Here is a 12,010-nt window from a genome sequence, read left to right as displayed (position 1 = left end):
GCAATAAGAAAAAAAAATGTAGGAACTAAATTATATAAATATGAAGAGTTTGTTGAATTTGGTGTGTGTATGTCCTCTGCCTTGCCTGGCACTGGACATCACACCCACTTGCGTGTAAAAATAAAGGACACTACTGATTCAGATTTTGTCTCGGACTGCAATTATTGAAGTGTGTGAGCTTTGTTTCTCACAGACCTAACAAGTCTCTACAGAATGCAGGTGGGGTGGGGAGGTAAATATATATATTTGGTGGTGGGGTGCGAATGTAGGTGGTGAAAATGGTGGAGGATGATGCATTCAATTTGGAGATTGGTGGGATGGAATGCAAGGGCCAGGGGGATTCTATCCTTGATGTGGTTGAGGGTGTTGGAGGGCAAAGTTGCAGGAAATGGAGGACGTATGAATGTAGGTGGTGAAAATGGTGGAGGATGATGCATTCAATTTGGAGATTGGTGGGATGGAATGCAAGGGCCAGGGGGATTTTTTCCTTGATGTGGTTGAGGGTGTTGGAGGGCAAAGGTGCAGGAAATGGAGGACGTATGAGTGAGGGCATTATTGATCACGGGGGAGGGGAAATTACAGTCCTTAAAAGGAGGAGGACATCTGGGATGTCTTGGAGTGGAGTCGCTCATACTGGAACCGGATAGGGCTGAGGCAGAGGAATTGGGAGCAAAGGATTGTGTTCTTACAAGGGATGAGGTGGGAGGAAGTGTACTCAAAATAGCTGTGAGAGTCAGTGGGTTTGAAAGGGGGGGGGGGGGGGGGAAAGAGTGTTGGAGATGGTCTAGGTGAATTTGAGGTCAGGGTGGAAATTGTTGGTGTAGTTGATTAACTGTTGAAGTTCTGCACGGAGCATGGGGCATTGATGATACAGTAATCAATGTCGCGGAGGAAAAGGTGTAGTTGTGGAAGAGGGACTGTTCCATGTATCCTACAAAGAGACAGACATGGATGGGACCCATACTGGTACCCATAGACATCCCTCCATACAAAGTGGGAGGATTCACAGGAGAAGTTGTTAAGGATGAGGACCAGTTCTGCCAATTGAATGAGTGTGTCGGTGGAGGGAGACTGGTTGGTCAGTGGGAGAGGAAGAAACAGTGGGCCTTTAGGCCTTCTTCATGGGGTATACAGGTATAGAGACCTTTCGCCAAACCCCTCCTCCAGTCCTGATGAAGTATCCTACCTGTTACGTCAACTCTCCTGCTCCCTCGGATGCTGCTTGACTGGCTCTGATTTCAGGGACTCAAAACTAGTAAAAAGGGAAGCAGAAGCGCAAGAAACAAATACAGAAAACAGATAAAGCTATTAATAGCACCAAACTGTTCTCTCAACCAAAAAAGGAAGGCAATGGAGAATGTTCTCAAAGCGTCTGTGAGTTCAAACACCCATTTCAAAACTCACTAACAAAACTGGAAAGGTTCATTCAAAAGACAGGAAATATGCAAGGAAAAGTTGAGGCATCAGTGCACAAAACTCCAAACACCTCATCTACCCAATGCTTGAAACACCACCTGTCCCTCATTCTGCAGATCATTACTAAGCTCAGTGCACAATCTCCAAACTAACTAGAGTGAAAGCAATCCCCAGGGACTGCCCAAGCATTAGATTAGATTCCCTATAGTGTGGAAACAGGCTCTTTGGCCCAACAAGTCCACACCCACCCTCCAAAGAATAACCCACCCAGTCCCATTTCCCTCTGACTAACGCACCTAACACGATGGGCAATTTAGCATGGCCAATTCACCTGACCTGCACCTGCAGTTATACTTTACTTCTCAAAAAGATAGTTAATGTAAATCTGAAGCCTTGATACAAAATCCTGGAGAACGCCACTTTTCACTCAATCATTACCCTAGCAACTGAATGAACAGGAAGACATTTCAATTCAATGTTACATACTTGACTTTTTGCGAAGAACCGCTTCTGCAGAAACCTATCAAAAATCAATTGAAATCCGTACAGACAATGAGCGAGCCCTGATCTAACTACCCATCTCCTCGAAATAGAGAGAAGACACTTGGAATATGAACTCTTGCATCTCATTTCTGAGGGAGAAACAATACGACTTAAAAACTGTAGTGTGAAAATTCAGACTTTTGCATGTGGCTCAAACGAAGAATTGTGAAATTGTTGAAAGGAAAAAGGCAAATTACGGAAAATTTTCTGAGTACCTCTCAAGGTCGCTCACAGATCAGTAAAGGATTTCAGTTTTATTAACCTCTCAACATCACACACAAAAGCTGAAACCTTAAACTTTATAATAAATTTAATATTTAACGCTTATCTCGTCACTGCAAGCGCATTCCAAAAAACCACTACTCACCAGTCCAACTTCTCTGTTCAGGAATGTAATAATACTTGTTTCCAAACTGATCAGTCCCTACGTGATGTTTAACCAACCCAAACATTCTCTGCAGTAATGTCCGAATCTGACTCATAGTTAGACCTACACCTTTCACCCCAAACAAGCAAGGTTTTAACCATCGTCCCAATCTTGTGAACTACCCCGCCCCCTACCCCAGTGTAAGACAATCCTATTGGTGCGATGGAGTGCGGCAGCCAATCAGAGACTGTGTCTTTGTGATGTTCCTTTTCTTTCCAACATGGCGGCCTTTGTTGTCATGTGAACGGCCAGCCCCGGGTCTTCTTCTGTCGGACTGGGGCCAGGGTCACGGCTCTTCTCAATCACCTCCGTCAGTTGTTGTGTCAGCGAGGAGAGGCCCCGCTGGTTTGATGTAGATGGCTGGGATCTTCCGGCGATGCTCGCCCTCTTGGCAGCCCGTCAGAGTGGCTGCGATGATCCGCTGCGAGTGAGGAGAGCCGAATGTACGAGAAGGTGAGCTGAGGGCTGGATGGAAGGAGCAGTGAGTGCTGCTGTTTTACATCACTAATTCCTACAGCGTAAACTAACAGGTCTGCATACGGATCTCTGTGCACCAACAACAGCTTGTTGAGCACGTGTACGAAACAAAAAGTCTCAAGACGCTTTTCAACAGATGAATTACTTTTAAACTGTGAAGCGAGTTAACGTTTCAGGTCGCTGACCTTTCATCGAAACTGGTGTCAGTGTTGTAAAAGGTTTTGAGCAAGTGTCAGGAAAGAGATGAAAGGGAAAGAACAAAAAAAAAAGTGATCCATGCGAATATGGAAGGTAGGAAATAGGATAAATCTAGAAAAGGTGTAACAAAGACAGAAATTGCTGAGAAACTCAGCAGGCTAGCAGCATCTGTGGGAAGTAAGCAGAGTTAACGTTTCAAGTGTCTCTTCATCAGAACCGACTCTGACTACAATTCTATAGCATGGAACCGGACCTTTGCTACAACTCGCCTAAGCCAACCAGATATTCTAAATTAATCTAGTCCCGTTTCCCATCATTTGGCTCATATCTCCCCCAAACCCTTCCTATTCATATACCCATCCGGAATACTTCTAAATATTGTAATTGTATCAGCCTCCCCCATCATCTCTGGCAGCTCATTTCATGCACTCACCACCCTCTGTGTGAAAAGGTTGCTCCTTGGATCCCCTTTAAATATTTCCCCTTTAGTTTTGGACTCTACTACCCTGGGGAAAAGATCTTGTCATGCCCCTCGTGATTTTTTAAACTTCTATAAAGTCACTCCTCAAGCTTCTGATGCTCCAGGGCAAGTAACTCCAGCCTAGTCAGCCTGTCTGTATAACTCAAAGTTGAAAAGCATCTGCAGACCTCACTTTCTCCCTGTATAACTCAAACCCCAGCAACATCCTTGTAAATCTTTTCTGAACCCTTTCAAATTTCACAACATCCTTTCTATAGCAGGGAGACCAGAATTGAACACAATATTCAAAAACTGGCCTAATCAATGCTCTGTATAGCCTCAATGTGATCCACCAAATCCTGTACTCAGTGCACTGACCAATAAAGGCAAATATACCAAATGCCTGCTTCACTACCCTGACTATCTGTGACTCCACTTTCAAGGATCTGTAAACCTCCACCGTGAGGTCTTTGTTTAGCAACACTCCCCAGAACCTTACCATTCAGTGTATAAGTCCTGCCCTGATTTGCTCTCCTAAAATTGTACCTATCCAAATGGCATAATTGTACCACCTCCACCACTTTCCATACATTCACCACTTTGTGTGAAAACGTCCCTCAGGTTCCTTCAATCTTTCCCCTCTCATCTAGTTTTGGGCTCCCCTACCATGGGGGAGGAAAGGACCACCCTATCAGTGTCCCTCACTATTTTATAAAGCTGTATAAAGTTTTTACTGCATCATAGAAATGTCACCTGTTGCTCACATTTTGAAATACTTTTCCTTATTAAAGTAATTTGAATTACGCAGGCTACTTTTCAGTGTTCAAAGTGGTCCTTATTCATAAATATTCACAGTACACAGCAGGCAATGGTCTGATAGCTTTGAAGTGCTTGGTTTTATGCACATTTGTAGGAAACATGAAATTGCTGAGATATGGTTACACTTGCACCCTTGACCCTCCACCCGAGTGACCTTTAACTATTTGATTCCTATTAGTTGGTAGGCAGCTTAACAGTACAGAACATGACAAGTAAACCTGGTCGTATTCTCAGTTAGAATCACAGAACCACAGATTTGTTAAAGCACCATTCGGCCCATTATTCAACATTAGTTTTATTACCTAGTGCCAATCTCCTGTCTTTTCCCATTTTTATCCAAATAATCATGCAATACCCTCTTCAGTGCCTCAATTGAACTTGCTGCCATTGTATTTCCAGGCTGTACGTTTTATACCCTAAAAATTTTTTTTAAATCGCCTTTGCTTCATTTGAATATTGCTTTAAAGAAATTCCTGCGCAGATACTCTTCATGCAGGTAGTGATGGATATCAGTCGAGTGCAGGTTTTATTTTGTAATTCTGGTTTCCTGAGATTTATTTTTGTCCACATACATCCTCTAGCTGAAGGCAGCTAACTAGTCAAGGTTTTGGATTATAACTACAACCTTTCCAGTCTATAACACTGAAAAAATGGGCGGCACGGTGGCACAGTGCTACCTCACAGCGCCAGAGATCCGGGTTCAAACCCCGCCTCAGGCAACTCTCCGTGTGGAGTTTGCACATTCTCCCCGTGTCTGCGTGGGTTTCCTCCGGGTGCTCCGGTTTCCTCCCACGGTCCAAAAATGTGCAGGTTAGGTGAATTGGCCATGCTAAATTGCCCGTAGTGTTAGGTGAAGGGGTAAATATAGGGGAATGGGTCTGGGTGGGTTGCTCTTTGGAGGGTCGGTGTGGACTTGTTGGGCCGAAGGGCCTGTTTCCACACTGGAAGTAATCTAAGTAATGTAAATCTAAATCTAAAACAAATTGATTTCTTCACCACCATGTAGGTTTGGCAGTATGTCAATTTCATCATTTTCTTCCAGGATTACACTGATTTTTAAAAAAAACATATATCCAGTGTTAATTCCAGACATTGATATGCAACCTCTGAAGTATGTGGTGAGAAGCCACTTCAGTTCAGCTGAGATTAATGCCATTAACTTGGAAGAACTGGAGCTGCAATTTGATTTGCTGACAATGGTGAACGTTTTAAAAGCCTGCAGTTATGATAAAGTATTGCATTTTAACTATTGATCCTAAGTTTTCAATTTGTATTTTGTGTTTCTAGAATCTGTAAATTATTTAAAATAGGTCACTTCATCTAAATATTCTCAGCATCCTTATATGGAACATGTAGCAAGATCCAGAAGAATAATATATCAAAGTGTGAGCATGCTTTACACGTGGTACAAATGATCAGAAGTGGAAACAGGGTTTCTCTAAGTCACAGTTACTTAAGAATTAATTAAATCTACACAAAGCTGGAGAGATGTAGGGTCTAATTAAAATTGCTTATCTATTCTTCACAGAGTTCAAGATCAGAAGGAGCCAAGTAACTAATTTTACATGTATTTGATCTAATTCTCTGGATTGTAATGGAACACTGAAATGACGCGGTAAAACCTATTGGACAACAATGTATTTAATGAGTTCACAAACTGTTTCAAACAAAATCTATATTTTGTTTACTTCACAGTTTTGAAAGAGTTTGAGTCAGCAGTTTGGAAATATAAAATAATTTTAGGTCATTACATAGGACTTTGGTCCTTCAAGGAATACCAGAAATACAACAAAGGAAGTAAATTATATTTAGCGAGATAAATTATTTGAGGCTGGTTCCTGTTTTAATAATTACATTTCATATTATGCCGCTTTTAGTCCCAAGGTAGTCTATTTGTATAGTTGCTGGAAAAACTGAATTATTAAAACTTGCGTTGGTGGTTTTTATGTGAGCAATTCCCAATATTCCTGATCCTTTTCCATTTTTGAAAGTTAATTTCAGAATCTCATGCTCTGGTATTTTTGCCTGTTTGAAGATATGTTGTGTTTATGTGTGAATTATATTTTCATAAGACCATGTACAAGCCATTCATTTAATGAGTTTTGTGTAGAATTTTAATGTGATTTGATTCAACAAAGATCAAAAAAATCCTCAAGGGCTCTTGTGGTGTGCTCCTGTTAATTTATGATAAACTCACTGCTGATGCAGTATTTATCGGAAACCTCTGTAAGGCATACTCAATAAAATTTTGAGATTGCAGATTGTGCTTGAAAACAATTCTATTGCTGGTAATGACCCACAGCACCTTTATCACTTTTCTGAGCTGATAGATTTATTTTCAATCTGTCACATTGGCACTGTGATAGTGCAGCTCAACATGATGGATGATGATTCAAGTGTGAAGACTGGACTTTGTCTCCATAAAGGACTTTTTGGTGACCACATCTAACAGTACAGTCATAGTTGCATCTGCACCAAATAGACTAGTGATGGTGAGATCAAGAAGGCTTTCTCCTGTTGTTAGTATCTTGATGACCTGTCTGAGACTCAGTGTGACAGATGTTTTTCGGAGTTTGTGCAATAGTGGAAGTATTGCCACTCTTCATGTTTGGCAGTCAAGTTTCCACTGAGTACGTTTTAGCGAGTTTTGAGAAGATTTGCAGCTCCGGACAAAGCCTCATCCGGAGGTTCACTGAAGATGTTACCTAGCGTGATGATGAAACGTCTGAAAGTGAACCTTCCAGCTCAGCGAGCAAACCTATACCCAGAATACATGTTATTTTATGGCCTTGGTATTTTCAATGTTTCTTTCATATTATGTTCATAAAATGTGGAGTACTGATGCATGAACTGAGGGATAAAATAATAATCAGCAGGGATCACCTTGTCCATATTTGACACGATGAACCAAGAATTTATGAATTTTGTGGTCAATGTTGGAGACACCCAGGGTGCCCCTGCCCCTGCACTTCCACTGTACACTGCTACGTTACTGTGTTTGCTGGATCTGTCCAGCCCAGAGGGACAGAACATACCTAGGGATGGATATTTCTGGGCCATTGATTGAATGTTCGGATTGCATGAGTATAAATCTGACAGGTGTTTGTTTGACAAGTCTGGGGCAGCTCTTCATTTTTGGCACCAGCCCACAGTTGTTAATGAGATTGTTGGAAGGTTGACCGGACGGATTTTGCTACTGTCGTTTCTGGTTCCCTTCTTCTGTTGCAGTTTGCTAGAACTTTTCAAGAATTGGTTAAAATTCAGTTAAGTTTTTTTGGATTGGGAGTTCTGTGCAGAACAGGCCAAGTAAAGACCCAAAGGACATGAACCAGGTGGGTTTTTAAGACCATTAATAGGTTAATGATAGCTTTTCTTTTGAGACCAGTTTTTATTTCCAGATTTTGTCATGAATTGAATTTAAATTCCATGGTGCAGTTTGGACCCCTGTCTTACTAGTCAGTAACGTTACTAGTTGTATGCTATCTGCTAAAGAGATTGATTTATAAATCAATGTGGCTAATTTTAAAACAAAATCAATAAACAAATATTAAGAACTGTTCATTTGTTCGTGAGATGGAAATGTCACTGGTTGGACCAACATTTATCGCCCATCCCGAGCTGCCCCTTGACTGGAGTGGCTTGCGAGAGCAATTTCAGGAAATAATGAAGAGTCAACCACATTTAGACTCTCATATAGACAGTACCAGCTAAGGATGGGAGATTTCCTTCCTTAGAGAACTCAAGTACGAAATGGATTTTTAGGACAATTGATATCAATAATAGTCACCATAATTCCAAATTTTTATTAAGTTCAAATTTTGCCATCTGGCATGGCAGGCTTCAAACTTATATCCCAGAGAATTAGCCTAGTAATTTGGATTACGAGTCCAAATATTACCACTACATCACTGGGGTCTCCTATTGTCCTTGTAGGTTTCAATCTTACTACCCTTTGTACAATCTTTGTTCAACTGATAAGGCAATGAAGTGGAAATTGACATTTCCAACTGACAAATAAACTGCATGTTGATTTTTAAGGGAATCATGAACTAGGACTTGAGTCCTTTTGTGCTTCCGATTTCAGGCTTCCCCCATTTGGAAAACAGTCTATGCCTATTCTTCCTATCAAAGTGCATAACATCACACTTTACTACATTGTATTCCTACTGCCACTTTGCCCGCTCTTCCAGCCTGTACATGTCCTTCTGCAGCCTTCCCTGTCTCCTCAACATTACCTGACCTATCACTTATCTTTATGTCAACTGCAAACATAGTAACAATGTCCTCAGTTCCTTCATTCGAATCATGATTGTGTAACATGAATAGTTGTGGTCCCAACACTGACCCTTGTGGAAATCCATTGGCTGTGATCCTGAAAAGACTGCTTTAATCCCCATTCTGTGACTTCTGCCAGTCAAATCTTCTATCCATGCCTACACCTTGCCTTTAACACCATTAGCTTTTATTCAGCAGCCTCTTTGTGGCATCTTGTTATCTCCTCAAAGACATCTAACAGGTTTTCAGACGTTACTTTGAAAAATTGTGTCTCAACTGTATTTCACCAAGCGCTTCCAAGTACTCCTTAGTCCCGTCCTTGGTAAGATTTTACAGTCTATTGCTAATGACCGAGGTCAGGCTAACCAGCCTATAATTCCCATCTTCTGCTTTCCTCCATTCTTAAATAAGTGTGTTATTTTAGCCAGTCCTCTAGGACCCTCCCTGACTCCAGTGATTCATAAAAGAACACAGCTATTGCCTCCACAATCTCCTTCTCTTTCCCTCAAAACCCAAGGGTACAGTTTTCCTAATCCAGGTCATATTGACCTTCAAACCTTTCAACATCCCGGTTCCTTCTCCTTGGTGATGGCCATTAGTCTCCCCACTGAAGGTTTGGTATGTTACTCATGTTTTTATCAGTATACACCTATCCAAAGTATCTATTCAGTTCCTCCATCAGTTCTTTGATCACCATCACTCCTCCTTTGCCCTCATTTTCCACTTGTTAAATTTTTATATATCTAAAATGACTGTGCGATGACGAGCTGGTTTATTCTCACATTTCATCTTCAACATCCCCCCCCCCCTCCATATGACTGTTTTTAATTATCGTTTGCTAGTTTTTAAAGACATCACAATCCTCTGGCTTCCCACTAATCTTGACCACATTGGATGCTTTTTCTTGTGCTTTTATATTGTCACTATCAGCCATGGTTGCCTTATCTTGCCCTGAATGTTTCTTTTTCCCTGGGATGAATTTCTGCTGTACTTCCCAAATTACCTCCAGGAACTTCTGCTGTTGCTGTTCCAATGTCTTCCCTGATGGACTCGTTTCCAATTAACTCTGGTCAGCTCTTCCCTCACATCTTTGCAGTTACCTTTTACTCGATTGTAATTACATTTGATTTCGGCTTCTACCTCTCAAACTCAATTGTGAATTCTATCATATTTTGGTCATTGCCCCTTCAGGATTTATTCACCTGAAGCTCCGTAATTCAGTTTGCCTCATTACGCATCATAAGTCATGTCACATTATCAGAATTGCCTGTATCGTCATGGGCTTGACCACAAGTTGCTCCACAAAAATCATCTCAATCATTCCACGAGTCCCTTTTCCTGGGATCCTCTGCCATCTGATTTTGTCAGTCAACATGCAGGATTAAAGTCCCCAGGATTATTGTAATAGTGTCTTTCTTAAATGCCTCTCCTATCACCTGATTTTGTTTACTGACTACTGCTCCTGGTCCAGTACATAACTCCCATCAGGGACGTTTTTCCCTTGCAGTTCCTCAACTCTACCCACACAATTCTACAACTTCCAACTCTATGTCACTTTGAGCTGTCGATTTAATTTAGTGTCTTACGAACAAGGCAACCCAACCTTTTCTGCCCATATGCCTTTCCTTTCAATAGATTGGATATTTAGTTCCCAACCTTGATTCCTATGCAACCATGTCTCTGTGATACCCAAGATGTCATACCCGTTAATTTAAATCTGCGTGATAAGCTCATTTATCGTATTTTGCATTGAAGTGCAACACCCTCAGTCCTGCCTTGACCACCCCCTTCTCATATTTGCTCCCTTATCTCATGTGCCAGAAGTTAGATTCCTGATCCTTTTCAAAGTCTGTTCTATGATTTGTTCTGTAAAATAATTCCGAGATTAACTGCTTGAGATTTACTGCATTTGGAAGGAGTTGTTTCTGGCTTGGATTATCCAGGCCTCATTCCTGCACAGATTGGAATGACTATGCAAAAATAGCATAGCAGTAGATCTGAGAGAGAGAGAAGCTTTCTGAGGTCCAAAAATCTTGTTTTCAGGCTTGACTTCTTATTTACAAAAGCTTTTATTTTTGTTTCCTGACGACAATACTTACATTTTTTTTTAAATTTTCATATCTAGGGTAGTAAATTTAGAATTGAACAAAGACCGGGATGTGCAGAGAATCCATGGAAGTGGAATTAATACTCTTGACATTGATCCTGTTGATGGAAAATAGTAAGTATATCCACCTATCTATATTTATGTGTATCTGCATGCATATTTATAATTGCTAATACAATCTTGTATAGACAAACAGGAAGCTGGAAGAGAACGGCAAGCCAGGTGGCATCAGAAGCTGATGTTTCGGGTATAAGCCTTCTTCCAATAGAAATAGCCCCGAAATGTTGACTTCTCCAACTCCTGATTTTGCTTGGTTTGCTGTACTCTCCTCTCCTCTTGCTGTCTACATTGGATTGCAGCATCTGCATTTTTTGTCTCAACACAATTTTGTGGACTATAATGACTGAAGTGACTTCAATGTCTCTAGCCCCTCCTTCCAGATTCAAATGCAACTTGCATTTTTATAACTGCTTTGATATACAAGGAAGTCTGAAGCTGCTCAACAGGAGCAGAATCTATTAAAATAAAATTGAGCCACTGAGTGAGATAAAGAACAGCCAACAATCCTTACAACACAGAAGGAAGCCATTCAGCCCTTTTCTGTGTTGGCACTTTGCAAGTGCTCAGCTCGAGCCATTCCTGCTCCACCAGCCCATTGGTTAAATGATCAGAAACTAATGAGGCTGAAGACCAATAGTCCTGTGGATCGAAAGGATTTTAAAGAAGTATCTACAGAGACAGATTACTACCAGTGCATCCATTATAAAGAATTCTTAGATTCTGGAAAAGTCCCAGATCAGTTTTCCCATAGAGCACTCATATTAAAAAAAGAGGAGCCAGTTAGCTGAGCATCTGTCATTGGAAAGATGTTAGAATCTATTATAATCTATTGTGGCAAATCATTGAGAAATCCATAGTATGATCAAGCAGAGGAAGAATGGCTTCATGAAGAGGAAATCATGACCAACAAATTTATTAGAATTCTTAGAGGTTACACGCAGGATAGATAAAGGGGAACCAGTAAATGTAATAAATTTAGATTTCCAAGAGGTGCTTTATAAGTTACATAGAACATAGAAGAATACAGCGCAGTACAGGCCCTTCGGCCCTCGATGTTGCGCCGATCCAAGCCCACCTAACCTACACTAGCCCACTATCCTCCATATGCCTATCCAATGCCCGCTTAAATGCCCATAATGAGGGAGAGTCCACCACTGCTACTGGCAGGGAATTCCATGAACCCACGACTCGCTGAGTAAAGAACCTACCCCTAACATCTGTCCTATAC

At 41.2% G+C, this 12,010-nt stretch overlaps 2 protein-coding genes across 5 annotated transcripts in view; one reads left to right on the top strand and one right to left on the bottom strand.

The window, feature by feature from the left end:
• The window catches only part of ndufaf2 (NADH:ubiquinone oxidoreductase complex assembly factor 2), a 145,648-nt gene extending 143,137 nt beyond the window's left edge, over positions 1-2,511 (bottom strand). For both annotated transcript variants that reach the window (XM_043689369.1, XM_043689375.1), the window contains exon 1: positions 2,327-2,511. In XM_043689369.1, the coding sequence (XP_043545304.1) occupies positions 2,327-2,441 (115 nt within the window). In that variant the 5' untranslated portion in view covers positions 2,442-2,511. The remainder of the gene's footprint in view (positions 1-2,326) is intronic.
• A 95-nt stretch (positions 2,512-2,606) lies between these two features.
• The window catches only part of ercc8 (excision repair cross-complementation group 8), a 73,145-nt gene continuing 63,741 nt past the window's right edge, over positions 2,607-12,010 (top strand). For all 3 annotated transcript variants that reach the window (XM_043689347.1, XM_043689359.1, XM_043689354.1), the window contains exons 1-2: positions 2,607-2,839; positions 10,741-10,836. In XM_043689347.1, coding sequence (XP_043545282.1) covers positions 2,763-2,839; positions 10,741-10,836 — 173 coding nt within the window. In that variant the 5' untranslated portion in view covers positions 2,607-2,762. The remainder of the gene's footprint in view (positions 2,840-10,740; positions 10,837-12,010) is intronic.

Source organism: Chiloscyllium plagiosum, chromosome 1, assembly GCF_004010195.1.
Source record: "Chiloscyllium plagiosum isolate BGI_BamShark_2017 chromosome 1, ASM401019v2, whole genome shotgun sequence".
Taxonomy (NCBI): Eukaryota; Metazoa; Chordata; class Chondrichthyes; order Orectolobiformes; family Hemiscylliidae; genus Chiloscyllium; species Chiloscyllium plagiosum.
Note: the sequence above shows the minus strand (reverse complement) of the source record. Positions and strands in the feature narration are given on the sequence as shown.